The sequence below is a fragment of the Drosophila montana genome, unplaced genomic scaffold (assembly GCF_035044405.1).
Source record: "Drosophila montana isolate Dmon_TW-CO22-7 unplaced genomic scaffold, ASM3504440v1 contig_3200_1, whole genome shotgun sequence".
In the NCBI taxonomy this organism is placed as follows: Eukaryota; Metazoa; Arthropoda; class Insecta; order Diptera; family Drosophilidae; genus Drosophila; species Drosophila montana.
Window position 1 is genome coordinate 2,166,281 of NW_026998080.1, and position 26,240 is coordinate 2,192,520.

At 42.2% G+C, this 26,240-nt stretch overlaps 3 protein-coding genes across 8 annotated transcripts in view; 2 read left to right on the forward strand and 1 right to left on the reverse strand.

The window, feature by feature from the left end:
• The window catches only part of Hs3st-A (Heparan sulfate 3-O sulfotransferase-A), a 54,692-nt gene extending 45,764 nt beyond the window's left edge, over positions 1-8,928 (forward strand). Inside the window, exons 1-6 of one of the 2 annotated variants that reach the window (XM_064686551.1) lie at positions 2,338-2,441; positions 2,589-2,976; positions 3,057-3,272; positions 6,075-6,451; positions 6,547-6,740; positions 6,810-8,928. In XM_064686551.1, the coding sequence (XP_064542621.1) occupies positions 2,608-2,976; positions 3,057-3,272; positions 6,075-6,451; positions 6,547-6,740; positions 6,810-7,033 (1,380 nt within the window). In that variant the 5' untranslated portion in view covers positions 2,338-2,441; positions 2,589-2,607 and the 3' untranslated portion in view covers positions 7,034-8,928. Of the gene's footprint in view, positions 1-2,337; positions 2,442-2,588; positions 2,977-3,056; positions 3,273-6,074; positions 6,452-6,546; positions 6,741-6,809 lie in introns of those variants that run through there. The other variant, XM_064686550.1, reaches the window with a different exon arrangement.
• A 1,862-nt stretch (positions 8,929-10,790) lies between these two features.
• Positions 10,791-26,240, forward strand: LOC135432279 (cytochrome P450 12b1, mitochondrial). Of its 2 annotated transcripts, XM_064687885.1 has the most exons (8): positions 10,791-10,805; positions 10,881-11,005; positions 11,129-11,252; positions 11,313-11,559; positions 11,616-11,732; positions 11,794-12,223; positions 12,289-12,900; positions 26,081-26,240. In XM_064687885.1, exons 2-7 carry the CDS (start codon positions 10,910-10,912, stop codon positions 12,883-12,885), a joined length of 1,611 nt encoding a protein of 536 aa, XP_064543955.1. In that variant the 5' UTR covers positions 10,791-10,805; positions 10,881-10,909; the 3' UTR covers positions 12,886-12,900; positions 26,081-26,240. The 2 variants fall into 2 exon arrangements, with proteins under 2 accessions (XP_064543955.1, XP_064543954.1); XM_064687884.1 differs by lacking the exons at positions 10,791-10,805; positions 26,081-26,240 and adding an exon at positions 16,844-17,585 and having other exon boundaries at positions 10,847-11,005.
• On the reverse strand, positions 12,902-17,600 carry Jabba (jabba). 4 transcript variants are annotated; one of them, XM_064687881.1, is made up of 9 exons: positions 17,458-17,600; positions 15,277-15,523; positions 14,848-15,212; positions 14,544-14,792; positions 14,371-14,488; positions 13,864-13,962; positions 13,412-13,732; positions 13,261-13,335; positions 12,902-13,202 (listed from the first exon to the last, which is right to left on the reverse strand). In XM_064687881.1, exons 2-9 carry the CDS (start codon positions 15,512-15,514, stop codon positions 12,982-12,984), a joined length of 1,686 nt encoding a protein of 561 aa, XP_064543951.1. In that variant the 5' UTR covers positions 15,515-15,523; positions 17,458-17,600; the 3' UTR covers positions 12,902-12,981. The 4 variants fall into 4 exon arrangements, with proteins under 4 accessions (XP_064543951.1, XP_064543952.1, XP_064543950.1 ...); XM_064687882.1 differs by having other exon boundaries at positions 15,277-15,520; positions 17,458-17,599; XM_064687880.1 differs by having other exon boundaries at positions 15,277-15,536; positions 17,458-17,599.

A 26,240-nucleotide genomic window follows, 5' to 3' on the forward strand; every position in this document is an offset into this window, starting at 1 on the left:
AAGCCTTGTTTGATAGCCAACACTTGCTATAGAAACCAGGAACGTTGTTTAATTGCTTTGGCTTTAATTGTTGGCAACGCCAAGAAGTTGTCTCGAAATCCGAAACTTTGTTCAGTTTTAATTAAAGAACGCCACAAATCATATTTTGGGGCAGCTAAATGAAATCGGTTGGATAAATGTAAGAAGTTGGCAATATTAATATTAATTGCAAACTGCTGCAATTGTTGAGCACTCAGTTCGTGTTGGGGTTTTGGCTAAGTCCTTAAGCCGCTTTCAAGCGAATCGCACTGACTGTTGAGCCCTTTTAAAACAAAGTCCGATTTGGACAGAATTTAAGCTGTTTAAGCTGCCTGCGGGCCAGCACGACAGCCGGAACGTCTGGGCTGAGGTGCGAGCTGTGTCGGCGAGGGGCAGCGAGGGGCGGGCTGTCAACTCGAATGCGTGACAGCAGCAGCAGCAGCAGCTACCACAACAAGCGGCAGCAGCGCACTAATAACAAGTACAGGAACAACAATAACATAACAGTCAAAGGGAAGCGTTGCGTTTATGCAGATGCCAAGTCAAGTGGGTAGCCACGCCTGTCCCAAAAAGGGGCGTGAAAAACGAGGCCAGGCGAGCCAGTGTGTGTCTGTGTTGCAAATAGAAAACTTAAAGCATGCCACAGGCGGAAGACGTCTTGTGTGTGTGTGTGTGTGTGTGCCACACGGTCGGAGTTTGAGTAGATAGGAGTTGGAAAATGTGGAAAATGTGTGAAGTGACTCCTTGTGGGCTGCAGCACGCTGTGTCGTTACTTTTAACGAGGTGTCGCAGGCGAAACTCGGCCAACAGGATGGAACGCCAGCTGCCAGCTGCCAACTGCCTGTTGCCGTGCCCCAAACTCCCCCTAGCCCCTCCAGCTGTAGACCACCTTTAACGCTGGCTATATATATATATAAATGCACTTAGCCGTCGTCTGACTGGAGGCGTCTACTGCTGCTGCTACTGCTACTGCTACGGCTGCGGCTGCGGCATGCTGCAAATGAAGTCATCCATTAGACGACGTTACGTATACGCCGCGTGTGGGCCACTGCAGTTTGTATGCGCTCATAATGTGAGCCGTGTTTGCTGCGGTCTAAGCGGAAACGTTTATAATGGAATTCGCTTTAGCGCTGACAAGCCGCATGGCTAAACAACGCCTGGGTTGCTGGGTTCGTGGGTTGGTGGGGTGGTGGGGTGGTCTGAGGGGGCGTTTAAAGCCAAAGCAAGTGTCGCCGCGCTAATTTCAGCAAGCAGTTTTCGGGGCGCTTAGTGAGTCATCGAGACTTCCAGTTGCTTTCGGCCCGTCGGTCGTTTGGGCCGCCACTTTAATTACTCAGCGCCAGTTGAAACGGCAATCTAATTAGCTTAGCGACAGGCGTCTGCCATTGAAAGCGGGCGCCCATTAGATTAATTGAGCACAAGCACAAGCTATACTTTTCACTACTTTCGAGCTGCCAACCTGCTCAATGCCGCCACTTACCGATCCACAGGCAATGCTACTTATACATTATTTAAATTGCAAATGCGTAGGTCGTATGCCACCACGTGGACACAATTTCGTCTGCAGTATCCATGCTAAATTTGCATTTTAAAAAGGTCAATGTAAATTAATATAACAGGCTGAAGAAGGCACCTTTATGGTGTCGGACATAAAGTATTCAATGGCCTTTCTAATAATAAAAAAAAGAGCTTCATTTCTTAATGATTAAGTGGTCACTAATGCAATTAGTCTATATCTCAGCTATTAAACTACGTTGAGAAAATATATATACATGTAGATAAATACCTCAGCTTCTTTGGTAGCAATATTCCTCCCGTTTGGAAATGAGTAAGAGCTGTTTGCAAGTTTTCTAATAATAAAGGAAATAGCAGAAAAGACTCCCAAGTAGTTGTTCCTGTTATGATCATAGAGGACACAGCAGAGTATTTTCCAAACGTATTTAATAAAGTTCTTTGTTTCAGCTTATGCATACCAAAGATACAAGGCTCTTAATAGTTATTCAATAAGTGAAATAGGTGAGAGATCGATATTTATCATTTGCAGGGAATCAGATTGAGTTATCGATAAATTAAAGTCGAAGGCAACAGCGTGAGATTTTTAAATTGTATCCCATAGCTTATTGTTGGAATATTGAGTGTTGAAATAATAAGTGAAATCTGTTTCACAGCACTGTGTTGTAAATAATAATTTAACAACACCGAAATACACACAAACACTCAATCATACAAAAGTTACCGTGACCAAGTAGGGTTTTTTTTTATTTTAAAGACTTTAGTCTTGATACTTAAATGCTTAAATCGTTGAGTCTCACTCTTGGTGTAGCCTCTGAACAAACAAGGCGACGCGCTCAGTAATCCAAATAATAAATATAAAAATGAACATAAAATAAAACTAAGTTTTACTATTTAATTGTGTGTGATTGGTAGGCAATATTCCAAGACTTATCTATCCATCGTCTTTTCTATATATATATATATATATATATATATATCTATCACGGACCGATTGTCTAAACATATATTTGTGTTTAAACTAATTGATATTATTTTCTTCCCGCTCTTTCTTTCAGCTGGCTGCCCAAGTCGGCCATGCGCCCGGTTAGCGCTGATGCCTCGCACACGGATTGCATCCTGGTTGTTGGCGTCTCCCGTCCAAAGCTGGCCGTTGTCTTTCTAACGGTCATGCTGATCTCGCTGTTCCTCACCTTTCACGTGCTCTACGATAGCGCCGTGTACAATATACAGGCGGCGCAGGCGGTGCACGAAAGACATCGCCTCTCGCTGGCCGCGTCCGCCTCGGCAGCTGCCGCAGCTCCCGCCGCAGCTCGCACAGCGTCAAATGGCAATCATTTGCCCGTGTTTGTGAAACCCGTGGCCAGCTCGAATCAGCTGAGTCATCCAATGGTTTTTCCCTCCAGCCGTGTGCACTTCCCCAAAACCAGTCGACGCCTGCCCCAGGTGAGTAATTGCATGCGGACCGGTTTCGAATTACCCAACACTGTTAATTGCTGCAATTTGCATTTGCACTTCAATTACAGGCACTGATAATTGGCGTACGCAAGTGCGGCACGAGGGCCCTGCTCGAGATGCTCTATCTGCATCCCCGCATCCAGAAGGCGGGCGGCGAGGTGCACTTCTTTGACCGGGATGAGAATTATCTGAGGGGCCTGGACTGGTATCGTAAGAAGATGCCCCACTCGTTTCGAGGCCAAATTACCATCGAGAAGAGTCCCAGCTACTTTGTCTCGCCCGAGGTGAATTTAAAATTTCTGCACTCACTTTGATGTCATAATTGCCAATTAGGCTTGTCCGCTGCACATGACCGCTCCTAATTATTAATTAACTGGCCACTGGCATAGGTAGAAATATATACGTAAATATCTATGTGTATATAGAGCCGCAGATTGCATCGACATCTATCAAATTAAACCGAAACGCTGTCGATGCTCTTTGCTAACTCTCGGTCGCTCTCTCGCTCTCTCTCTCTCTGTCTGTCTCGCTGTCTCTTTGCCAATTTCCGTATTCAACTCTCGTGTCCGTGTCCGTATCCAACCAATTTTGGCAGCGGAAATGTTTGCAAATTCATTTGCCAAACGGCGTCATCTAACACACATCGTTCCCGACAGCTCCCCCTTCAAGCCCCAACCAACTCAACCATAGCTACTCGCCCACAACTGGTTCAGTTTATAGGACAGTCACAGTCTGTTTTATTATTGTTTTTAATACCCTGTACGCCTGTCAAATGCCTAAATGGAGTACGATTTTCAAATAGGCATCTTTTTGGACCTATATTTCTGATCATTAAAGCTCACCTTAGCTTTAAAGGTTATTTTTTACACGAAAAAAAAACGAATATAATAAAAATAAAAGTATCTTAGGTAAATTCAATATTTTAAGCTCTCTTTAGATATTGTGGGCTTATTATAATCAGAAGAGGATATTTCGACTATCAATTATAGTTTTATATCTGAATGTTACCCATATTCCAGAACAATGATTGACATTCTTCAAGCCGCGTTTTCCCTTTTTTAATCCAAAAATAAAAATTCTATCAAAATACGCACATTTCACACATTAGAGATGCTTTAAGTCCCGTACAGGGTATCTACCCGTCATTTAAATTCAAAAGAATGTTAACCTATTTTTTTGTTTTGGGAATATCTTTTTTTGCTATTTCTTGCCGCCTGTTGCCCGCAGAGTGGCTCGGCTGCTGATGCAATTTGCTGGTCAAGCCGGAAGTTGCATGTGTCAGTGAAATTGAAGCCATCAGCTGGGAACGGGCGAGCTTGATAACTGGTAACTGGTAACTGGTAACTGGTAGCTGGGATCTGGATTGGGATCTGGGTGACTGCGCGCTTGTTGTTGCTGTCATGGCAATGCAATAATTCATTCAGTTTATGCCTTCAATTTGTAGCTGAGCTGCAGTTTGCAGCTGCGTTCCATTAGGTTCCATTCCATTACGTTCCATTTGTTAAATCTTCATTAATGTCATGATTAATATTTATTGACATACGCTCTGCTGGCAAGAGAGGTCGAGAGCGACATAAACATAGCCTGACTGTCATCTGCCCCTCTGGGAGCATTCACTCACGACCCACTGGCCGAGCAGCTGTCTCTGTCACTCGTGATCTCTCTGTCTCTCTCTGGATAATTGTATCTTATTTAAATTTGCGCACATTTAAAGCGAGAGCTGCTCGTCGCATTTGCTGTTTAAAATTAGCCTTCGCGTTCATAAATAATGCAAATCCCGACGGTGTGCTTGCGCCTCCAGTTGCAAACAGAATGGAGGAGTCGCCGGCTGGGGGCGGGAGCGCGGGGAGTCAGCGTGCAGTCATGGACGAGCTAATATTTACCATGGCTACTTTGTAAATTGCATGCATGCATATATATATATTTATAGTTAATATAGCGCCGTTTATTCAGCTCGTTTGCTGGCATAGTTTGAACAAAAGGCCGACGCGTTGGGTTTCTGGTTCAACAAGATGAAACCCTGCCAGTCTCTTGCACTTGTTGCATACTTTACGGGCGCTCATTGAAATTGATTAACTCTATTTGGTTCGCCTCGTTGGCTTTTTGAAATACCCCATGCGCATGGGAATCTTGTAAAGGGGTGTGCTAGTTTCCTAGAGGAAGTAGTAGGCGACATTTAAAGGCACGCCCAACATGCTGTGCTTTAAACTAGGGATCTATACGGGTTTATGAATGGATCCTACAATAAGGAAGACGTTCTGATATCTCAGATGGTTAGAATGTAATTCATATCTATGCCAATATTTTGGAAAATTTAAGAACGCTAATTATAGCGAACATGATTTCTTATCACAATCTCTTAGCTCTTTATACTTAATATAATTTAATATAACTTAAACTTTTTATTATGTCTCGCCATCTGTTCCCTATTCTATAACAAATTCCTTACCCCTTCTTTAAAGTCATTTTCTCCCTTTTTGCTTTTTATTGTATATTGTAATCTAATATAGTTAATAGAGAATTTTTAAATTAAGTTAAGAAGCCTTATTTCCTCTTCTAAAGCCTTCCTCTTTAGCCTTTCTCTTAATATTATTAATATCGATTATGCCAAAGGTCGATTATTAAAACTATCAAAGGATATCGATAGTTTTCTAGACCAACAATTGGCGTAAAAAGCGAGAACAGAGTACAGGGTATTTTGTATGTAATTAAAGTGAATGTTTCCGAATTTTACTGGCTTAGAGTAGAGTGTAGTTTGTAAGCCTGCTGAAAGCACGTAATACAGGGTATTTTATGAAACATCACTTGGGACTCTTAAGCTTTGAGCCTGTACGCCGCAGCTTCTCGCCAACGAGATTCTACGGCCGTATTTTCCGGTTAAATTAAATTGTTCACTGCACTGTGGCAACAACAAGCGTAACACGGGGCAGGTGGCAGGTGGCAAGAACTGGCAATGGCTGCCCGTAAATTCATTAGCTGCTTCTCTGGGCCCTGTCATAACTTGGCATTATTCAAGAGATATATATATATGTACCACATCCGGCTTAAAGTATCCGCAATTGCAATATTCTTTCGCTCCTTTGCAGGTGCCGGAACGTGTGCGTGCCATGAATGCGAGCATCAAATTGCTGCTGATTGTGCGTGAGCCCGTGACCAGAGCCATTTCGGACTACACACAGCTGCGCAGCCATGCGGCGACGGCGATATTGCCGCTGGCGGAGAGCAGTGCGCCCGGTTCCGGCTATGGCGCCAAGATGTCAACAGCGCCAACGTCTGCCCTCTATGCCAAGCTGCAGGCGGCCCACGGCTATGACAATGCGCTGGGCAGCGGTGCGGGCGCCAAGGAGACAGCTATAAGTGGCAGAACGGGCGCAGCTGCAGCTGTGAGGCGTCGGGGAGCAACAACAACAACAACCACTAGCATGCCCCCAACCACGCCCAGCGCCGCCCAATTGGCAGCCAAGTAAGTGGGCAAACTAAAAAGTGCAACGTGCCTGATGCCATTTCCGTTTGCTGTTGCAAGTTTTCAATGTTTCCTATAATTCGCTTTCTCCCCAGATCCTTTGAGGAGCTGGCCATATTTCCCAATGGCACCGTTAACGAGGCATATCGCCCATTGAGCATATCCATGTACCATGTGCACTTGCATCGTTGGCTGGAGGTGTTTCCGCGCGAGCAGCTGCTGGTGGTCAACGGCGATCGGCTGATCGAGGACCCACTCTCCCAGCTCAAGCGCATCGAGGCGTTTCTGGGTAAGCACAAAGCATAGTTGCTTCATAGAACTATGGCTAACTTGCCCTTACCCTTTCCTCCTGCTCCAGGCATTGAGCATCGCGTGCGCAGCGAGCACTTTTATTTCAATGAGACGAAGGGCTTCTACTGCCTGCGCTATGACAACGGCGATCGCTGCCTGCGCGAGACCAAGGGACGCAAGCATCCGCATGTGGATCCAGTTGTCGTCTCGCGTTTGCGCAAATTCTTCGCCGAGTACAATCAACGCTTCTACGAGCTGGTTGGCGAGGATCTCGGCTGGCCCGAGGAGTAGTAGTTGCAATGGAGAATTATGGACTGAAAGGCTAACCACCCCCTCAACTACGACACCACACAACAACCCTTTCCCAACCTTATGCTGGGCTGCACTTTGGCGCATTTAATTACAGCGCAACAAAACAATCGATGCGAAAAACTGCGTGCAGGCTGCGAGGCTGGGTGGCTGGCAGGATGCAGGCTGGAGGCCGGAGGCCGGAGGGACGCGGCAAGCTGGAATTACAGTGCACAGCAGGGCACCATATTTCTCTCTGGCTGTCTGCCAGCCGGCTGACAGTTCAATTATGCGAACTTTGGCGCCCACGAATATCCTTTATACGCCCAAACCTACAAAACGCAGATTTCCACTGCAGCGAGCAGAAAGGCAAAAAAAAAAGCGTGAAGAGAAAACAAACAAGAAAATGTGAAAATAAATACCAAATGAAAACAGAAAAAAAAAAGAAAAAGTAAAGGATAAACAGCGCGTGTTTTTTTGCAGTGTAGCAGCCCATGAAAATGCACGGAAAAATATCGAGTATCCGCAAAAGAATATATAAATTAAAAGCAATATCTACATGACGTACGAAGGTTGCACTTTCTGTGTGCGAGAGAGAGAGAGAGAGAGAAGAGCGTGAATGTGTGTGTGAGTGAGCGAGAGAGTGCATACAATTTAATTAAGCAACTAAATGTGATTTTATAGCAAATAAGCGATAAACAAATGGAAATTAATTGCAATTGTAATTTTCGGGGCAATTAAATGTATTTAGACATGGACAAAAACCGTCGGCTGAATTAAAAGCGTGCATAAAATACAAATACATATACATACACAAATATAAACTAGTATATACCAAAGTCGCATACATATCTGAGCTACTCAACCCAAGTATATTAAAAAAATACCAAGACAAAAGAAAAACTTATCAAGAAAACGTAACATATCAAAAGGAAAAGTGAAGGAACGCCCAACCATGAACTCAAAACATATCAGCGAAAGCTTAAATATACTACTTATGTAAGAAACTATATACACATATACAATATATGTTTATTATATGATATACCAATAAATGTTATATGCATTAAAAGTAGGCTTAAGTTATTATGCAATTTGTTATTTATTATCAATATCATTTAGCAGAAATTATACTTGAGTCTAATTTAAAAAACATTCAACTAGTTTGTAGCTTTAAAACGAATACCAAGTCCTTAGACAAATTACTAGTTAAATGCACTGCCTAAAATAAACTAAATATCAAATATATATATATATATATATTAATAAAGTGCACCAACCTAATAAGATGTAAGTTTTTTAAAGCATTTTTTAGCAAAAATTATTTTTAAATTTTAGACCATAAATATAAACAAATGCTAGGTAAAATTACTGTGCATATATATCGCGAGAAGTTTAACTAAGATTTAGCTATATTAATTACAAATTTCATGTACTTTCGAAACTAATTGTGAAGAAATACCAACAAAAAAAAAAACAAATACTTAATGCATATCAACTCAATGTGAGCAATTTAACTTAAGCGAAACCCGAAAACAACAACAAATGAATAGCTATTCATAAATGTGTGTAATACCTAATAATCATATATAATGACCCAACGTTTGAAATAACTTTTAGCTTGGTTAGTTCTACGTATTGCCTTGGTTCGTGTTAAGTACTAGGTTTTAGGGATCTTCAGCACCGAACTCAATAAGCGCTTAATACGTTTAAATGCTCTATAGACATAGAATTGTTAAATAATCCACAATCCAGGTGATTCTGTCACCTCAAGTATCGCATACTGAACTAAATGCAAAACAATTTCCAGTTGAATTTAATGCAAAACGATGACAAATGAACCACGAAAGCAATATCTAGTCAAAAACAAAAGAAAAAAAAAAAAACAAAACACAAGACTGAAGGTCCTCCGCAGAATGTTTTCTCAATGATTTTCGTTTTGAAAGGAAAATATATCAAAAAATAGGAAATACCAATCAACCATATATAAGTAGCATGAGATAAATTTGTGCAGAGACAACGAACGTTTATAATTTGTTATATTTTTATACAAAGAAACCGAATACTAGATCGACAAAGAAAAATACCAAGTTTGTTTCTGTGTGCTGAATTTAATCGTATATATTACCAATATATATATACATATATACCATTTATATAAAGTTGAAAAACGTCGAGTAGTTACCTTTATCCCTTTAACTACGCCAATTACATACATAGTACATACATAAATATCAAGTGTTTAACTCAACTCTAATGCCTCCACTGACATTGATATATTGATATATTGATGTATTGTCTACTTAACTCTAAAATATATATGTGTGTGTGTGTGTATTAAAATTCGAACACATACCATTGCATAAGCATACAACTTGCTAATCTATAATGTACCTTAAAAAAAAAACAACAACCACAAAAACTATGTATATTTCTTAAACTCTCAATTCTCTTGACTCTTATTCAAATTTTCAATGTATATGACATAAAAATACGATACAAAACATATCAGAAGCAAAATGAAATAAATGATCATTCAAATTGTATGAAACTAAAACCAAAAAGAAATCAACATTTTAAAATTTAAAAACAATTTTACGCATGCAATGAATAATAAATGTATTTAAAAACAAGTCTTTAAAGTTACTTATGCAGCATTTATTTGAGGTTTGATAAGGCCAAGACATATCGTTTATTTAATTTAAAATTTTATGACAAATTTTTTTTTTTATGCATATATCCCGCATATTCTTGAATGCCAATCAATAAAGTTGCAATCAGAACGCATCCTATCGTTTGAGAATCGGCTAGGGACACTTTCAAGTTATGTATATTCTATTATATAAATCATCACCAATTGTTATAAAGAATCAAACTAGCTCATTTTGTAAATACCACTGGGACAATACTACTCACTAGCCTGCGATTCAAATCCGGATCCTCGTTGTTCAGTTGTCTAATAACATGGGTATAATATTATTATATATATATGTATATCGCTCCGAAATCGGGCTTTTAGCCGAGATATCGCCATTTCTAAAAAAAACGTTCGTGCTTAATCTGCCCGATATCGGGCTTTTTTTGGCCGAGAAAAAGCCATTATAGCCGTTTGTAGCGTTTTTTTTAGCAGAATTTTAGTAGAACTGCATACTTTCGTGCTGACGTGCATAATACGTTTTGACTTATTTTTGAAATTAAAATTAAAATTGAAATATCTCAGGTACCATATGTCCGATTTCGAAATGATATACCTCTTTTTTCTCGTACGGATCCCGACCAACAACTCTGAATTCTGAGAAATGGCCCAATTTGAGAAAAACTATTATGTTTTTTGCAAAAATGACGATGTTGGCTAAAAATGGCTGTGACCACGAGTTGAATGCGACCAATCTTTCCAAGATCGGGGCTTATTTGGCCGAGATACAGCCATTTGAAAAACACGAAAAAGTGCCGTTATAATTTTGAAGATTTTTCGTTATTTTGCGATAATTCGGCTAAAAATGGTCCGATTTTGGAAAGAAATACCTTTTTGAACTCGTACTGATCTCCGTAATCGACTGGCATACGCGGCTGGGGACACTTATGCAGCTTTTATGTATGGCACACTCACGGCTAACGGCTAACGTTTTCGAACTAGGAAGCTTGCGACTTTTCTGCATTTAGCCAACACACAAGCCATTTGCAAAGCTTTGCTGCGAAAAGCTCGTGTACAATAACAAGCTAGTTTAGCTAAAAGCTAAACAAATCAATTTAGTTATAGCTCGCCTTTGCTTGCGTACGGTTTGCTGTGTGTGGGCGATTTTTTGGCATGACGCATTTAATAATACCATAAAAAATATATATATTATAGTAAAAACTTCTTGGTAAAGCGCAATTAAAATGTGGAAGTCTATGAAGCACCAAAAACAGCTCGTCCAAAGATATCAGCTGTGCGCTGGGCGGCTGTTATCTGTGGGCACGGCACTGGAGCAGCAGGTGAGTGTGCTCAGCTGAGCGCAAGAGAGCGTGAGAGCGCAAGAGAGCGTGAGTATAAGAGAGAGCGTGAGCGAGCTTTGTTTACAAACAATCCGACCCGCTGGGCAATTTACTTCAATACAGGCCCACTTGGAACTGTTGGACACAACGCCAACGCGCAGCGATGAGGAATGGCTGCAGGCAAAGCCTTATACGGAAGTGCCTGGACCGGGCACATGGCGTGTTTTATCCTACTTCCTGCCAGGCGGTAAGCTCCATTGGTTCAAATTGGATGAAGCTAAAGACTAACGACTTTTGTCTACCACAGGCAAGCTATACAACACGAATCTGATACAAATGAATCGTCGCATGCGTGAGTGGTATGGCGATATATATCGCTTTCCGGGTCTGTTGGGCAAAAAGGATGTCATCTTCACCTACAACCCGAAGGACTTTGAGTTGACCTATAGAAACGAGGGCATTTGGCCCATACGCGTGGGCCTAGAGAGTTTCACCTATTATCGCAAGGTGCATCGGCCGGATGTGTTTGGCGGCATTGGTGGATTGGTTTCTGAGTAACTGCTAAATAAACTTTACTCCTCCCTCACTATATTTATTCGTTATCACACAGACAAGGCAAATCCTGGTCAGATATTCGCAACAAGGTGAATCCGGTGCTGATGAAGGTGCAGAATGTCAGACAGAATCTGCCGCAAATCGATCAGATATCCAAAGAGTTTATAGACAAGTATGTAAACTTAGCCCAACTTACCTGGGACTCTACCTACAATATTCCTTTTTTCGACTAGGCTGGAAACCCTACGTAACCCTTCAACGCACACACTCAATGCGGACTTTCACGAGCAGCTCAAGATGTGGGCGTTCGAGTCCATTAGCTATGTGGCGCTCAATACACGCATGGGGTTGCTGACCGATCGGCCGGATCCGCATGCCGCACGCCTAGCTCAACATATGTCGGACTTTTTCAACTATAGCTTCAAGTACGATGTGCAGCCGTCCATTTGGCCGTATTACAAGACGCCTGGCTTCAAGAAATTCCTAGAGACCTACGATCACATCACAGAGATAACGACCAACTATATAGAGACGGCCATCGAGCGCTTCAAGCTGGAGGAGCAGCACACGGGCAACAAGTGCGTCCTGGAGCAGCTGTTGGCTCTCAACAAACAGGTGGCTGTGGTTATGGCCATGGATATGCTGATGGCTGGCTTGGATACGGTAGGGACTACTTGGAATCCAGTGGGAAATCCGTTTGATATATTTCATGGATATCCTTTTTGCAGACCTCCTCAGCCTTTGTGACCATTCTGTACCATCTCGCCCGCAATCCCGTCAAGCAAACGCATCTGCGTCGCGAGCTGCAGCGCACTTTGCCCAAATCGGATGACGCCCTTACCGCTGAGAATACCAAGAATATGCCTTATTTGCGCGCCTGCATTAAGGAGGGTCTCAGGATTACCTCAATAACGCCGGGCAATTTTCGCATAACCACCAAGGATCTGGTGCTCTCCGGCTATCGCGTGCCACGCGGCACGGGCGTGCTAATGGGCGTCCTGGAGCTGTCCAATAGCGATGAGTACTTTGCCCAGAGCGCACAGTTTATTCCGGAGCGTTGGCTAAAACCGGACACCGATGGCGAGACACAGTCGTGTCCGGAGGCGCGCAGCCGTAATCCCTTCGTATACCTACCCTTTGGCTTTGGACCGCGCACGTGCATAGGCAAGCGCATCGCCGAGCTGGAGATGGAGACGCTGCTGGCGCGTCTGCTGCGCCGCTACAAGGTCAGCTGGCTGGGCCAGACGCCGCTGCAATATGAGAGCACCATTATACTCTCACCACACGGGGATATACGCTTCAAGTTTGAGCCAATTCCTGATTAGAGATTAAAAGACGTGGTAAGTTCAGAGATTTACTTGAAGTATAGCTAACAATATGGGAATGTAATGAATGTTTATAGGAAGGATTAGGGTATAGGGTTAGCGTCGGTTGCGTCCGCGGAAACGCTGATGCGGATGATTAAATTGCCGCTGTTGTTGTTGTTGTTGCTGCTGCTGCTGCTGCTTGAAGGGCTTGGCTATTGGGGGCGTGTCCTGCTGCTCGACGGAGTGGGCTAGGGAGATGCACTGCCTGGTGGCCTCCTCCAGCTCAGAGCCAGCCGAATGAATTTCTTCTAGTTCAGAGTTGGGCGTGGAATGAGCTGTGCGAAATAGGAGTTGCTTATTGGGCGCCACGGGAATGCATTATGGACTACTTACTAGGAGCCGCACTTATAATGGCATTTCGCAGCAGTGGCTGGTTGGCGAAGCAGCTATTGTAATTGTTGGGCGAGCCTGTGGAATAGCGAATACACTCGTTACACTCATGAATAGAAGTCTGGGTAAAGTGAATAGAAGTAGGTGGACAAACCAATGGGACTATAGAAAATATCTTCAGAGGAGGTAGCAGGCGTGAGGGTCTCGACAGTAGGATGATCTGGGCTAGCAGGCGTTAGGATCTCAACGTTGGGTTGTTCGGGGTTAGGATTGGATGTATCAGCTATCAGGGTTGAGGTATCAGTGTGTTCTGGCTGTGGCTGCTGCTGGTGGCAGACAGTGCTCGTGCTGCTGCTGTCCGTATCGGAGTCGGAGGCGTTAACAGAATCGGGTGCAGGATCTTCATGTTCGGGATCATGTTTATTGTCGGTTTGGGAGTTGCTTGGAGTGGGAGTGCTAGCGGGTTCAATGTTGGCTATTGTGTTTGAACACATGCACAGAGTAACAGAAACAAAGGCAAAATACTAAAGTTAAAATGTTAATTGAAATCCTAGATTGAGCACAATCCAGTTGGGATTAATTGGGATGCAATATTCTAGGAATTACCTGCGGCCGCCGTATTGTTGTACAGATGTGTGTTCATCATGGCAGCGCTCAAATGACCCGGTGAGGATTTCCACTGTTCCTGCTTCGCGGCTATTGCAGCTGTTGGATTAAAGTTAGAGCCAGAAGAGAAAAAGAAAAGATAGGGTATGTCAGGGCAGGGTTTAGGCCAAAAGCTCACAAAATAACTAAAAAGCAACTCTTAAGGAAATTTGGTATTAATTTTCTCTTTCGGTTGGACAAAGCAAATAAAGGACTGGTTTCTGGGCACAATTATTATTCTGTATTTCAGTTTATCGTTTATCGTTTCATCCACCAAAAACTTCAAAATCTTATCGCTTAAATCGTTAATCGATACTTTCAATTAAACTAGGGCTTAGACTTAGGTGTGTCTATATATGCAGAGGGGGTCTGTGTGTGTTTGTGTCTGCGTGTGTGTGTGCGTGTGTGTGTTTGTGTGTGTGTGTGTCTAATAAACAACAGTTAGAGAGAGGATTCAATGTCCATTACCAACATCCATCTGCTCCTTGTCAGTGCTGCCATTGACTGTGGCCGCCTTTGCCTGATGATCCTTCGGCTTCTCCACATGATTCTGGCTTGTCTTGTTGGGCTTTATGTTCTCCTTGTGCTATACGGATTATGGATAAGTTGGTCAGCTCTTTCAATTGTTATGGCTAGCTCACCTGCTCTGCATTGGCCTGCTCCTCGTTGCTGCTGATCTGCTCGCTGCTGTGGGATGCACTGTCGCTTTCGCTGCTGCTGCTGCTGCTGGTGGCCGACGTCTCATCCTCGGGATTGGGCACAAAGTCAGAGTCATCCTCGGAGTTCTCGTTGGCGTACTTGGCCAGCATCTCATCAATGGTTAGATTGTGATCGGGATTCGAGTCCTCGTCGCGCGGACGCTTGGCCACGCTGTGATTTAGCTGGTTTCCCTATTACATGGAAGTTCGATTAGCTGCTTGCTGCAGTTGGTTGCACTGCACCCACCTGTTGTGGCGTGTCCACTTCACGCAAGTTCAGCACTCGCCCGCTATTGGCACGCTGCACACCCGGTCGACAGATGGCACGGGAGAGCCACTGGCTCAACTTCTGCGTATAGGAGCAGTCCGTCCAGCTGGAGGATTCCTGCTGGCGATGACGCATTACCCTCAGGCCGTGCACACGTATGGCGCGCAGCTTTCGTCGGCGCGTCTGTATAAAGTATATCATGTCCGTCGGGGAGACTGGCCCGTTGCCTATCATCAGAGCGCCCAGCGAGACCCAAATGCGCGCCAGGCGCAGCAGTACGATCAGCAGCAGAAAAGATGCCCAGGGCAGGGGACGCTCCAGCACGACGGCGCTCGAGTTCTTGTCTGTGTAGGAGAGTCAGGCTCTGGATGAAGGCTGCTATCAATAGCCAACTGTGACGCTTCTTACCCTGCGGCAGACTCCACTTGGTCGTATCCTCGATCAGCTTCAAGGCACGATCGGCCCTCTCGATGACAAACTGGCCCAGTCGGGTGCTGGCAAAGCGTTCCGCCTGCTCACGCACCTTCTGATAGAAGCTGGGCGGACGCTGCAGTTCGCTGACTTCATCATCGCCGATCAGATCGTGCTGCGTGTGGTGATCTTTGGCCTGCATCTCTGTCTTCTGTGCCATGCTGCTGCTCTGCATGCTTCTCTGCTATGATAATTAACTGCGCTTGATTAATGGCATATTTTATGGCTATTTTATATATACATATATATTCATAAAATTCATAATGCGCTCGCAGGGGGTCTGCCACGAAATGTAAAGGAATGTGTGCATGTCCATAAAACATACATATATATTCTCGATCAGCCAACTATATATGGCCATGTCCATATGTCTGTAAGTCTCTAGTCTCTCATTTTTGATAAAACGTTGTATAGATCCATCACTATTCTTCAGGAATATGTCAGAGTCGTCCGATTTGGATTAGATCGATAGAAACTGAGATTTTCTATTGATAACTTATGTGGTTTTCAAAATATCTTGACCAAGCCCAACAATTTAACAACCGATTGCAAACTGAGAACAAGATATATATATCTCATGTATGCACGAAAGGGTATTTCGTGTTTGGCATCACAAAGATAACTGTACTTTCCTGTTATATTCACTCATTTTTTTTTTTTTTTGGTCTTATGCCTATATTTTGATTATCACCAACTTTGTCGCTAATCGTAAAGGTACAAATGCGAGCTCTGACAGCATTCGCGGCGTGATTAGGCGCTGACAACCCCAAAAACGACCTGTACTACCTCTATAAGTAAAAGTACTTACTATAGGCATAAGTATATGTACGTATAGGTATAAGTATAAGTATAAGTATGACTGACACCGTCTGACATCGCCGCGTCTCATTGCCACCTATTCGAGTATTTGTATTATCAGCTGGCATCATCGCATCGCACTTTTTATACACTTAAATTCGAATTTGTTGCTTTTTTTGTTGCCTTTGGCGGCTGTCTGGCAAAACTAATGGGAGCTATCAATAGCTATAGAAATTGTTGCTTTCCGGCACCGTGACTAACAACAAAAATCAAAACAAATTAGGTAATATTTATAGTATATGTGTGCATATAAAAATTGAACTTTGTTCTAAAACAGGGAATACTCTGAATAGTTTTCGATTTCTCAGCTTGGTGATAAGTGGAATGAGAGGGAAAAAATATATATTGAAATCGCCGATTACCAAATGCCCTTGCATGCGGTTGATATGTGTGTATGTTACGATATATTAATCTGATCCTAAACCCCTAAGCAATAATACTATATTATATAGGACACCGATCAGATCGTGAATAAATGAGTACTTTGTTGAATGCGTAACAAATTGAACTACTTAAGTATAATACACAAGGCAAGGGTATATTAGGTATAGCCTACTCATAGCGAAGCTTATCTTTGAATAGTGTGAATAATAGGTGATCTTTCCTTCTTTAATACTTATATACTATGTCTTCATCCAATTCCCAGCAATTCTGAATCTTCGAAATTTGTTCCCATCACGCTCAATAAAAATCGATGTGTATTTTGAGCCTGAATAATTTGAACACATTTCGACGAATATTTGTTATAAATATTTACATATGCATGGCATATAATTTGATATTTATAGCGCTTATTGCATCGCAAAAACAAATAAATAAAAGAAATAAATAAATACACGAAAAAAAAATGAATGAAAAACGAAAAATTAAATAACAAAAATAATAAAATTATCAAAAATTTATTGGCGGGATCAAAGTGTATCGAAAACTGTATGCAAAAGCAACGACTGCACACACATACACGCACAGCTCACATGGAACATAATTTGTGGTACAGTGTAATAAAGAGATGGCCAAGCGAGAAGAAGACAGATGCATGGGAATGGAAAGCAATGCAGGCAGTGCACAACGAAAGTAAAAAGTGCGAAAGGCGCAAAAACTAACTGCGACGTTCAACCCTGCAGAGAGCTTGAACTCGCCCAGAGACCGTGCCCGCCGCCCGTCTCGGCCGCCTACACATTGAGATAACGGTCGCTGTAGATTAAATGGCGCACGAGAAGCAGCCTAACAAAGCGCACAGCCGATTAAAGCATGACTTACCGGTATTTCTTTTGGTTCTTGTACTTTGCCGATCTGCAGCTCCAAAAGCTTTATTCTTGCAGTTTGTTGCCTTTTCTTGTGCCTTAGTCGAAGCTTGCGTACCAGCCGGTTTATTTATAATATTATATGAGATTATTTTAATAAAGTGTGTATATGATTTAAAAGTTAGCACTTAAAGGCACTGAACCAAACTGGCAAATAGACCAACGAACGGCTGCACAACTCCCGAGTGACTGAACAGGGCAGCGCGAGCCGAGCGGCCGCCAACCGGGAGACCAGCGATCGGCAGCACTGATTGCCGTTATCAGAAGAGCACAGCGCGACAAAGAGATCGAGCAGCTGCTCTTTGTGAGCTAATTAAGCTGCACTCAGCATCGGAAAGCAAGAGAGGCCAATTGCAGCTATATCAAGTTGCGCTTAGTTTAAACAACTTCTAATTAACCACGAACTTCCGCAAATATGTTAAAAAAAGGTCGCCTAGCGTCGGTTTATACTCGGCGTGAATTAACTGGAGCGTAAGCAGAGCAGAGCCCTTGGGCTGAGTGGGAAAGTGTTGGCGCACACAGCTCGAGTGGATGCTTGAAATCGCACGTACATTTAAGCTCAGGTTAGGAATCCCTGTGTTAGTGCACATAAATGCATTCAACACTCAATAAACATAGAATGGAAACAAGTGGAGAAGGCAACATGAAATTGGAATATTTATTCAACTGTCACATTCAATAATTCACCTGCATTAACAAAACACAAAGCACAGCTATTTATCAAGCTAGTCAACTGTAGGAGCTTTGGCTCATCCTGTTGTGCCGCCAATTATTATCCCGTTTACAGGAGCCGCCCAAAGCCGACCAAAACCACTCAACAAGGCATTCGGCGCCACACTCAATTGTCTCAGGCGCTCAGTGCAAACATATTCACAAGAGCTTTCGTCTAGTACGAGCGACAAAAAGCTCTCAACGAAAATTCAGTTGCGCAAAAACTCTCCACGTTGACGGACGCAGCGACGCGGCGAAACGGAACATAGCGGAGCGAAGAGCGCGCGCTTTGCTGTACAGGCGACTTACGCAGTGTAAAAGCGACTCAGCGAAAGCGCCATTCATCTCGCGTGTGTTGCAAAGCTGCAGGATAACGGGGCAGCAGTTAAATCTGCAGTGCAATTAGTGGCAAATATTGTGTGTGTGTGATTGCTTGTGTGTGAAGCATAAAAGTCAAAGCCAACATCTTCTGTCGGTGTAAAGTTAAAAGAAGTTCGAGCAGCAGCAGCAGCAGCAGCATCTGGAGGTGGCGCCTCCGAAATGTGTCGATGTAACCAGCAATAAACGAACCAACGCGCAGCGAACTGAGCTGCTTGCGGGGCATACCCAACCGCATAGGCCTCCAAAAATTGTAGTTTATTTGTATTGGTGCTGAGTCGCGTGCCTGTGAGCACACACACACTCACATACGCACACACACAACGTAAACATGCGTAAGTAATGAGCAAAACACACACACACACATACAGGTCTATAAAAAAATGTTTTCCGCTTTGCCAAAAATTGATAAACGACCTGCGACCCTATAAAAAGATGTTGACACAGCGGAGCCTGACAAAAGTAACGGGTTAATAGGTTGCCCTCTGCCCTCTGCCCCCTGCAACAGCTGTTGTCTGTATATACACACACATACCTGTGTATATTTTTAAGCAGATTTGAGTGGGAGCTCTTTGTAATCCTTTATCCTTTGGGCTCCAGCCGGGAACACTTGACTCGCTTCTGCATTTGGCCCAACGCTTGGATTAGGCTCGCTTTGGGCTTTGGGCTTTGGCTGAGTTCTAAACTTTGAGCCCCACTCGAGTGGACCTGCTTAGCATGCAGCCACTGCCATTAATGTGGGCTATTTTTATATGCGGCTCCGGCAAAATTAGTTCGCGCATAAATTAGTGGAGCGAGGGCTGCTCAAAGAGTTGCAAAATAAGCAAATGCTAAAAGAGAGAGGGAAAGAAAGAGACAAACGGAGATAGAAAGAGAAGCAATTAGATGGGCGGTAAATGCCAGAGACTAAGAGAATCAGATAGAAGCAAAAACAGAGTTAAGCAAAATAGGCAAGTGTGGGGTAAAGAGAATAAATGGGTTTTGGTTGGTAGTTTATTTAGTTTATTAATGGCTACCTTTGAATGAATAAGATAAAAGAGAGAGAGAGTTTGTTTGATTGATTCAGATTTATTTTGTTTTTGGATTGAATGTGAACTAGTTCATTCGAGAAAAAGTGTTGCTTTTAGTGAACTGATCCCTAGGAAAACTGGTTCTATTAACTTCTTTTTCGTCTTCTTTTTCGAACCGTTCTTTGAGCTTAATATTTGTAATTTACTGATTGATTATGGTGTAATTTTTTGTATCTGTTAAAATTCATTGTATCTGTTCTAATATAGTATAATTAGTTTGTGTAAATTGAGTGAACTAGAATCTGGCTGTTTGTTCTTTTGCTACTCTTTTCTTTGTCACAAGTGCGTGTCCACATCAATTTGAATGTTGCAATTTATTATTTGCAACCAGTTCTCAACCTTCCGAGCTATCAATACTTTTAGTTCTTCTGAACTTCCTATCAAATCTCAATATTTTGAATAACATTGTGTTGCATTTGTTTTTAGTGGCATTTTTAATCATGTTTTGTTTGGTGCTGCCCTCGCTGTTGTTTTGGCGCCAGCGTCGACTACTGGCGATTCCACGCACGGTCACACGGATGTTATTCTTCATGGGGTTATGGCACCTTTGCATGCAGCAGCGCTTCCGCTCCGCACACACACACAACACACACACACACACCCACCACACACGCACGCACACACGATAGAAAAGAAGGGAAGCGGCACACGCCACAACTTGCATTCCGCTTGCCTCTCGCATATGAACATCACTTGTGGCTAATATACAAGTATTTGCATATTCCCCTTCACCATCCCGACCCCTGCCCACACCCATCCCACCACACATATTTCTCATAGATGTCGCGTGTCATTTGGCTTGATATTTTTTTAATTATTGCTTAGCGGCATTTGCGTCCATTTGTCGCATGTGCCGCAGCGCGCAGATAAATTGCGGCATTAGTTTGGCGACAATATTTTTTGCTTCTCCGACCTCCTCTCAACCCCGCCTCCCAATTATGCGCCCATTTGACTTGTCAGCATCTTGGTGTGGTCGTCTAAAGAAGGGCGGGGCAAAGCAGCTGCGTCGTCGTCGCCGCCGCCTGTGGCCTCGAGATGTCATCTGTCTGCCCCATTGTTGCTGCCCCGCTGCGTGTTCGCTGCGCAGCATGCCACACGGCTAGCGCCCAGGAAGAAGGCGTCGTCTGCTGCTGCTGCTGTCGCGTGATTGAAATTATAGCCACATTCACAAATTGGTTACATGAAATTGTAAAATTCGACTGAAAATGGCCAAAAAGGAAAATCTCATTATTGTTGCTCAATTTGCCGCCTGACAGCTGCCACAAATTGAAGCAGTGCCTCGAAATGTGAGAATTTTTCTGCTCCGCGCTCTGCTTTACTCTGCAATTGCAACTTGACACTTGCCACTGGCCACTTGCCACTTGCCACTTGCTATTGAGGCACTTTGTCAGCTGTTTTTTGTCCAAAACTTTTAATTACTTGTCGTGACATTTGACCTCAAAGACCAAAGAGTTAATTAAAATTAGGGCCAAGGCCCTACGAACACAGCTACACTTACCGGCAGAGTCCATTAGTTGGCACACAAGTCCATCAACTGGGCTGCACTCGGCTCGTTAAGCTTTATATTCCTATTTGTGCACTCTAGTACCGTCATTATCTTGTCCACTCGCACCTAATTAAGGCCGAAATGGTCAGCCTTGTGTGGGCGATATTCGGGGCTGACCAAGTTAATTAACGCTTGCAGCTGATGAACAATGCAGCGATTATAATTTTGTATTCATATGACAGGCTTTTATGTCGGGGCTTAGGCAGAATGTGCTTCGTCCTGTCATAAATGACAAGCTTTGACGAGTGATAGGGTCGCACACAGCTACACTTGGAGAATTTGTAATTGACTCGCAGGGTGTGCCATTGTGTGGAAGATTATCATGGGCTTATCATAAAAATTTAACTCACTTTGATATGTGCGTGCGTTAAATGTTTGCTTAAGAGTCATGCTTTATGCTGCTTGGCAGTTTATACTTAATGTGAATGTTACAAAAAACCAATTTTATCCAACTTAATTAGTCGTGAAATAAGGTTTAGTTCAATTTAATTTGGGTTTTCACATCACAGTGATCTTTGTATAAAGCATTAATGTGCTTTCAAAGCTGCAAACAGCTTTCATATACTACAACTGAATTTTGTAGTATTCTATGTGCTTTTAAAGCTCTTTAGAACTATCACATATGACTATTAAGTTTCAAAGCTGTTAAGAGCTTTTGTTTAGTAATGTTACAACATTGAGGTTTTAATGTGCTTTCAAAGCTAGCTTAAAAGCTTTAGCATGCTGTTAAATGAACTCATATAACTTTCATCTTTCAAATCAGCTTCACAAGAAATGTACTTATAAAGCAAATTACTAGAGTAATTCAAGCGTAATGATACTTTTTGTTTGATAAATTGATTATAATAAAGATAACTCATGCCGTTTTTCACCCACAAAAAACTTCTCAGCTTCATTAAATCTGGTTTGATTTGCGCTTTGCGCGTTGCATTTGATTTATTGCACTGATTGCTTTTTATGAAACCCGTTTTTCTGGATCTCTACAGCTCTAATGCCGCGTGAATTATTGCCCCTTCGAGCTGAACAGAATGCACAGAAATCTACATTACGTATACGCCCTGTTCTATCCCCACCAGCCGCATTCATGCTGGCAACGCAGTTTCCCTTTAATTGCCCTTTGCACGCTACGTTTTTTTTTTGTATGCCACGCCCACCTGCAGAGTGCAGCAACTGTTGTGCATATTAACGTGGGATCTCTTGCTTCTTGCCGCTTGCCTCAAAATTGAGTTGCATTCATCGAAACTTAAAGCAGTTTTTGCATAGTCAAGCGAGTTGTGTGGACAACAAATAGGAACCCAATAAAATGTCTCGTCTCGAGTTTTTCCATTGGCAACAGCTGCAACCCTCCATAGCCTAAACGTCAACAAAATGTTCCATGAATTATTCAAAAATCGACGGAGCAGAAGAAGAACTCATTTACGCAGTACTCGACCTGAAAAGTGGAAGGCAGCGAAATTCACGTTTATTCAGACAACATTCTGGTAACTTTTCTCGTTGTTTTAGAGAAAAGTTGGCAAAAAGCACGGAACACACAATGTGTTAATTTCATCTATATTATATCATAAATATGAATAGCAGACAGCCAGCTCCATGTGGCGAGCAGCTGCATGGAAAAGCTCAATGATTTGTTTGGAAAATGCTTTTCAAATAAAAGTTCTGTCGTTTAGCGTTAAAACACACAGCTAAATTTTTATCGCAGCCGAATATCTTATTAGAATTTTTTTATGATTTGTGAACAATTCAGAAAGGAATCTCATTAAAAAGCGCTGTTCCAATCGCTTTTTATTCGAAACCACTGAAAGCAAACCGCAAAAACTCTTCAAATTTCTGTGGAAATGGAAACGTGAAATTCGTAGCTATAAATGTTACGTTTGATAAGCGCCTCGCAATGGGTTTGCGTGTTGACCAAGCGTGCGAATTAAAATAGCAACAACAAAAACAACCACAGCAACAACAATCAACTAGAGCAACCAAAACAAAAGAGCCTTAAATTGCTAGGGCATGATTTAGTTTAGGGTGTTTCAGTTGATTATATACATGAGATACACATTAAGCTGTTGACCGAATAATAGATCAATCAAAACAGGTGTTATATAGTTGAGCAAATGGTTATACGCCCGGGTTTCTGTCTTTGAATTGGTTCAAATGTGGTATAGTTGTTTAAAATGGTTCCAAAGTAAGAACTGGCTTATAAGTGACATGCAATACCTGCTTATTGTGGTTCCAAGCTAAGAACTGGTTCAAAAGTGACATTAATAATAGTTGTTTAAAGTGATTCCAAACTAGGAACTGTTTTAAAAGTAGCATAAAACACGTTTTTGAGGTGGTTCCAAACTAAGAACTGGTTCAAAATTGGCATTTAGTTGCTTAAAGTGGTTTAAAACTAAGAACTAACTCAAAAGTTGCATAAAATAGTTTTTTTTTAAATATTTAACTAAGAATTGGCTCTAAAATGGCACATATTAGTTTTACAAAGTGGTTCCCAACTAAGATCTGGCTCAAAAGTAGTAGTTGAAAGTGGCTTCAAGCCAAAAAATAGCTCACAAGTGGTATATTTTAGAGGTTAAAGTGGTTACAAACTGAGAACAGGCTTAGAAGTTGCATAAAATAGATTTTTTTAAATAATTCAAAAATAATAATTTGCGCAAAATTGCTTCAAATAATTATTTTAAATATTTCCATACTAAGAATTGGCTCTAAAATGACATATAAAGGTTGTTTAAAGTAGTTCCAAACTAATAACTGGCTCAAAAGTTGCATAAAATAGTTGTTAAAAATAGTTCCAAAATAAGAACTAGTTCGAAAGTGGCATAACATAGTGGTTTAAAGTGGTTCCAACTCAGTACTGAGCTAAAAGTGGCTGAAAAAGATATATTAAAGTTATATAGGTTGCTATGTCGAATGCAGATAATACTTTGAAGCGTTCCCAAAAATACTAATATCTTAAATGGCCCGCCTCTCACTGATTTGGTATAAGATTGAACAAAACACAGAAGCATTAATAACAACAGCCAGTAAATAGGCCCAAATTTATGCAATGTCATATTTACATATGTACCAGTTCAAGTTACCCCCCTCACACTACACTACACTACAGGGTATAACTAGAATCATAAGTAACGATAACGACAACAAAGTTAACTGCCATCGCGACGGGCGTTGCGCGTTGCTAGACAGCCACATGACGCCAGTTCCCGTTCGCAGTTTGGGGCAACAACAATCACAGCCAACCGGCGGCAGCTGGTGACGTCATCTGCTGCTGGGCAACAACACCAACAAACAACAACAACAACAACAAGAGAGCAGACACCAAAAATAAGTTAAAGCATAGAAAACAACAAAAGGGCATATAAACAGCCAGAAGCTAAGCGACAAACTGATTACAAAGGGCATTGTATACAACACTTACCCCTCACCTGTCCGTACAAGCAACAGCAACAAAAATAGCAACAACAACAACAACATCAACTACAACATGTTGACAAAGTCAGCAACATTTGCCTCAACAGGTGAGCAGCAGCAGCAGCAACGGGCAACCCACAAAAATAATAATAAACGGCAAAATTCTTTTTGGCTCATGTACAACACACAGATACTCACACACACACACACACACACACACACACACTCACAATCGCCTCGAGTATCAGCTGCTAAATAATTGATTATTGGCCTCGAGCTTGATTTATTGGCTAAACCCACACTGAAAAGTGTAAAAGGCATATTGCACATGTCTCCAATCATATTCATAATTGATATTCCCCTTTCACCCCCCCCCCCCTTCCCCCCCCCCTCTCCCCCACACCCTATCTCGCTGGCATTAAATGCCGCCTGCGGTTGCATTACTTGATTGGCTTGACAATTTTTCGATTTCGATATGGCCAGCTCGTAATATGCCCCAAACGATGATGATGTCCTTTGCATTACCTATAAAATGACCTGGCATACAGCAACATGCCACAAACGCATTTCCATAGCAATAAAAATGGTAATGGGCATTTTATTTATACCCTGTTCGCACAAAATGTGTGCCTTAGGGTTGAGTGGATAGGTTGAGTGGTTATAAAAGGTTGCGTCACATCGATCTCTGAGACTAGAAGACTGTACTCTCTATCAAGACTATACTCTTAATTTGGACCTTTTATTCATATAGTTCGCAAAATAATTGAATTCTGCGTTATTTAAGATACGATTTTGAGATTCGGTTCAATTTCTGCTGGTCAGTTTTAAGGCCAACGTATTTATTACCAACTTCGTATTTCAATATGATTTCTAATAGATTTTAGTCTGGTCTTAAAGGGTATCATCAAGTCATTCAGTCGCAACTTTAATTTCCTGCTCAAATCAAATACAAACCAAGCCTTATAAAAGGAAGTCATTAAATTGACCAAAATGCTGCTGCGTATTGACATTATTTTCCTGACAGTCATGGAAATGTGCGACGCCAGTTGCCAGTTGCCCCTTACCCGTTGCCCATTGCCAGTTGCCCCATTTGCCTTTTGTGCGGGCAACATTGCGTATGTGTGTTAATCGCAGGCTTTCGCCTGTCCAGGCAAAAGTTTTAATGGCCAACAGAGCTGAATCATGGCCGACAACTTTCTCGTTGAATGTTTCAAGTTGGCCAATTGCAGTCAAAAGCTGCGGATTTAACAAGCGTGCTACAGTCGAGTGTGCGTGACTGTGAGCTACCCTGTAGCTAGCTGAGGCGTATCGGATAGTATTGTATTTGATTTGGGCGGGTAGACATTAAAATATATGAACAGCTACAGATCAAGAATGAAAGTATTCCCCAGAACCTCTTATACCTCTTATAAATTAAAATTATCAAGATAATTATTTACAAGAAATGTTTTTTATCGCTTTTTTATTTTAAGCATTTTTAGAGCAATTAAAAGCAACTTCAGGAAATTGGCCGATAAAATCCCTTAAGCAGGAAATATAAATTAACCATAAGCCTAATTGGCTTAAAACTAACTGGAATTGTAATAATATACCCTACGGCAACTTGGTCAATCCCGGCACTGAAATTAACTC

What these genes read in the sequence shown, in the direction of transcription:
- LOC135432279 (XM_064687885.1), top strand. Translation starts at nt 10,910, where the DNA reads ATGTGGAAGTCTATGAAGCACCAAAAACAGCTCGTCCAAAGATATCAG. An exon ending in TCCAAAGAGTTTATAGACAA is followed by an intron (nt 11,733 to 11,793) that starts GTATGTAAACTT and finishes TTTTTCGACTAG; the next exon opens with GCTGGAAACCCTACGTAACC. An exon ending in TGATGGCTGGCTTGGATACG is followed by an intron (nt 12,224 to 12,288) that starts GTAGGGACTACT and finishes TCCTTTTTGCAG; the next exon opens with ACCTCCTCAGCCTTTGTGAC.
- Jabba (XM_064687881.1), bottom strand. Translation starts at nt 15,514, where the DNA reads ATGCAGAGCAGCAGCATGGCACAGAAGACAGAGATGCAGGCCAAAGAT. An exon ending in CAAGTGGAGTCTGCCGCAGG is followed by an intron (nt 15,213 to 15,276) that starts GTAAGAAGCGTC and finishes TCTCCTACACAG; the next exon opens with ACAAGAACTCGAGCGCCGTC. An exon ending in CAAGGAGCAGATGGATGTTG is followed by an intron (nt 13,963 to 14,370) that starts GTAATGGACATT and finishes TTAATCCAACAG; the next exon opens with CTGCAATAGCCGCGAAGCAG.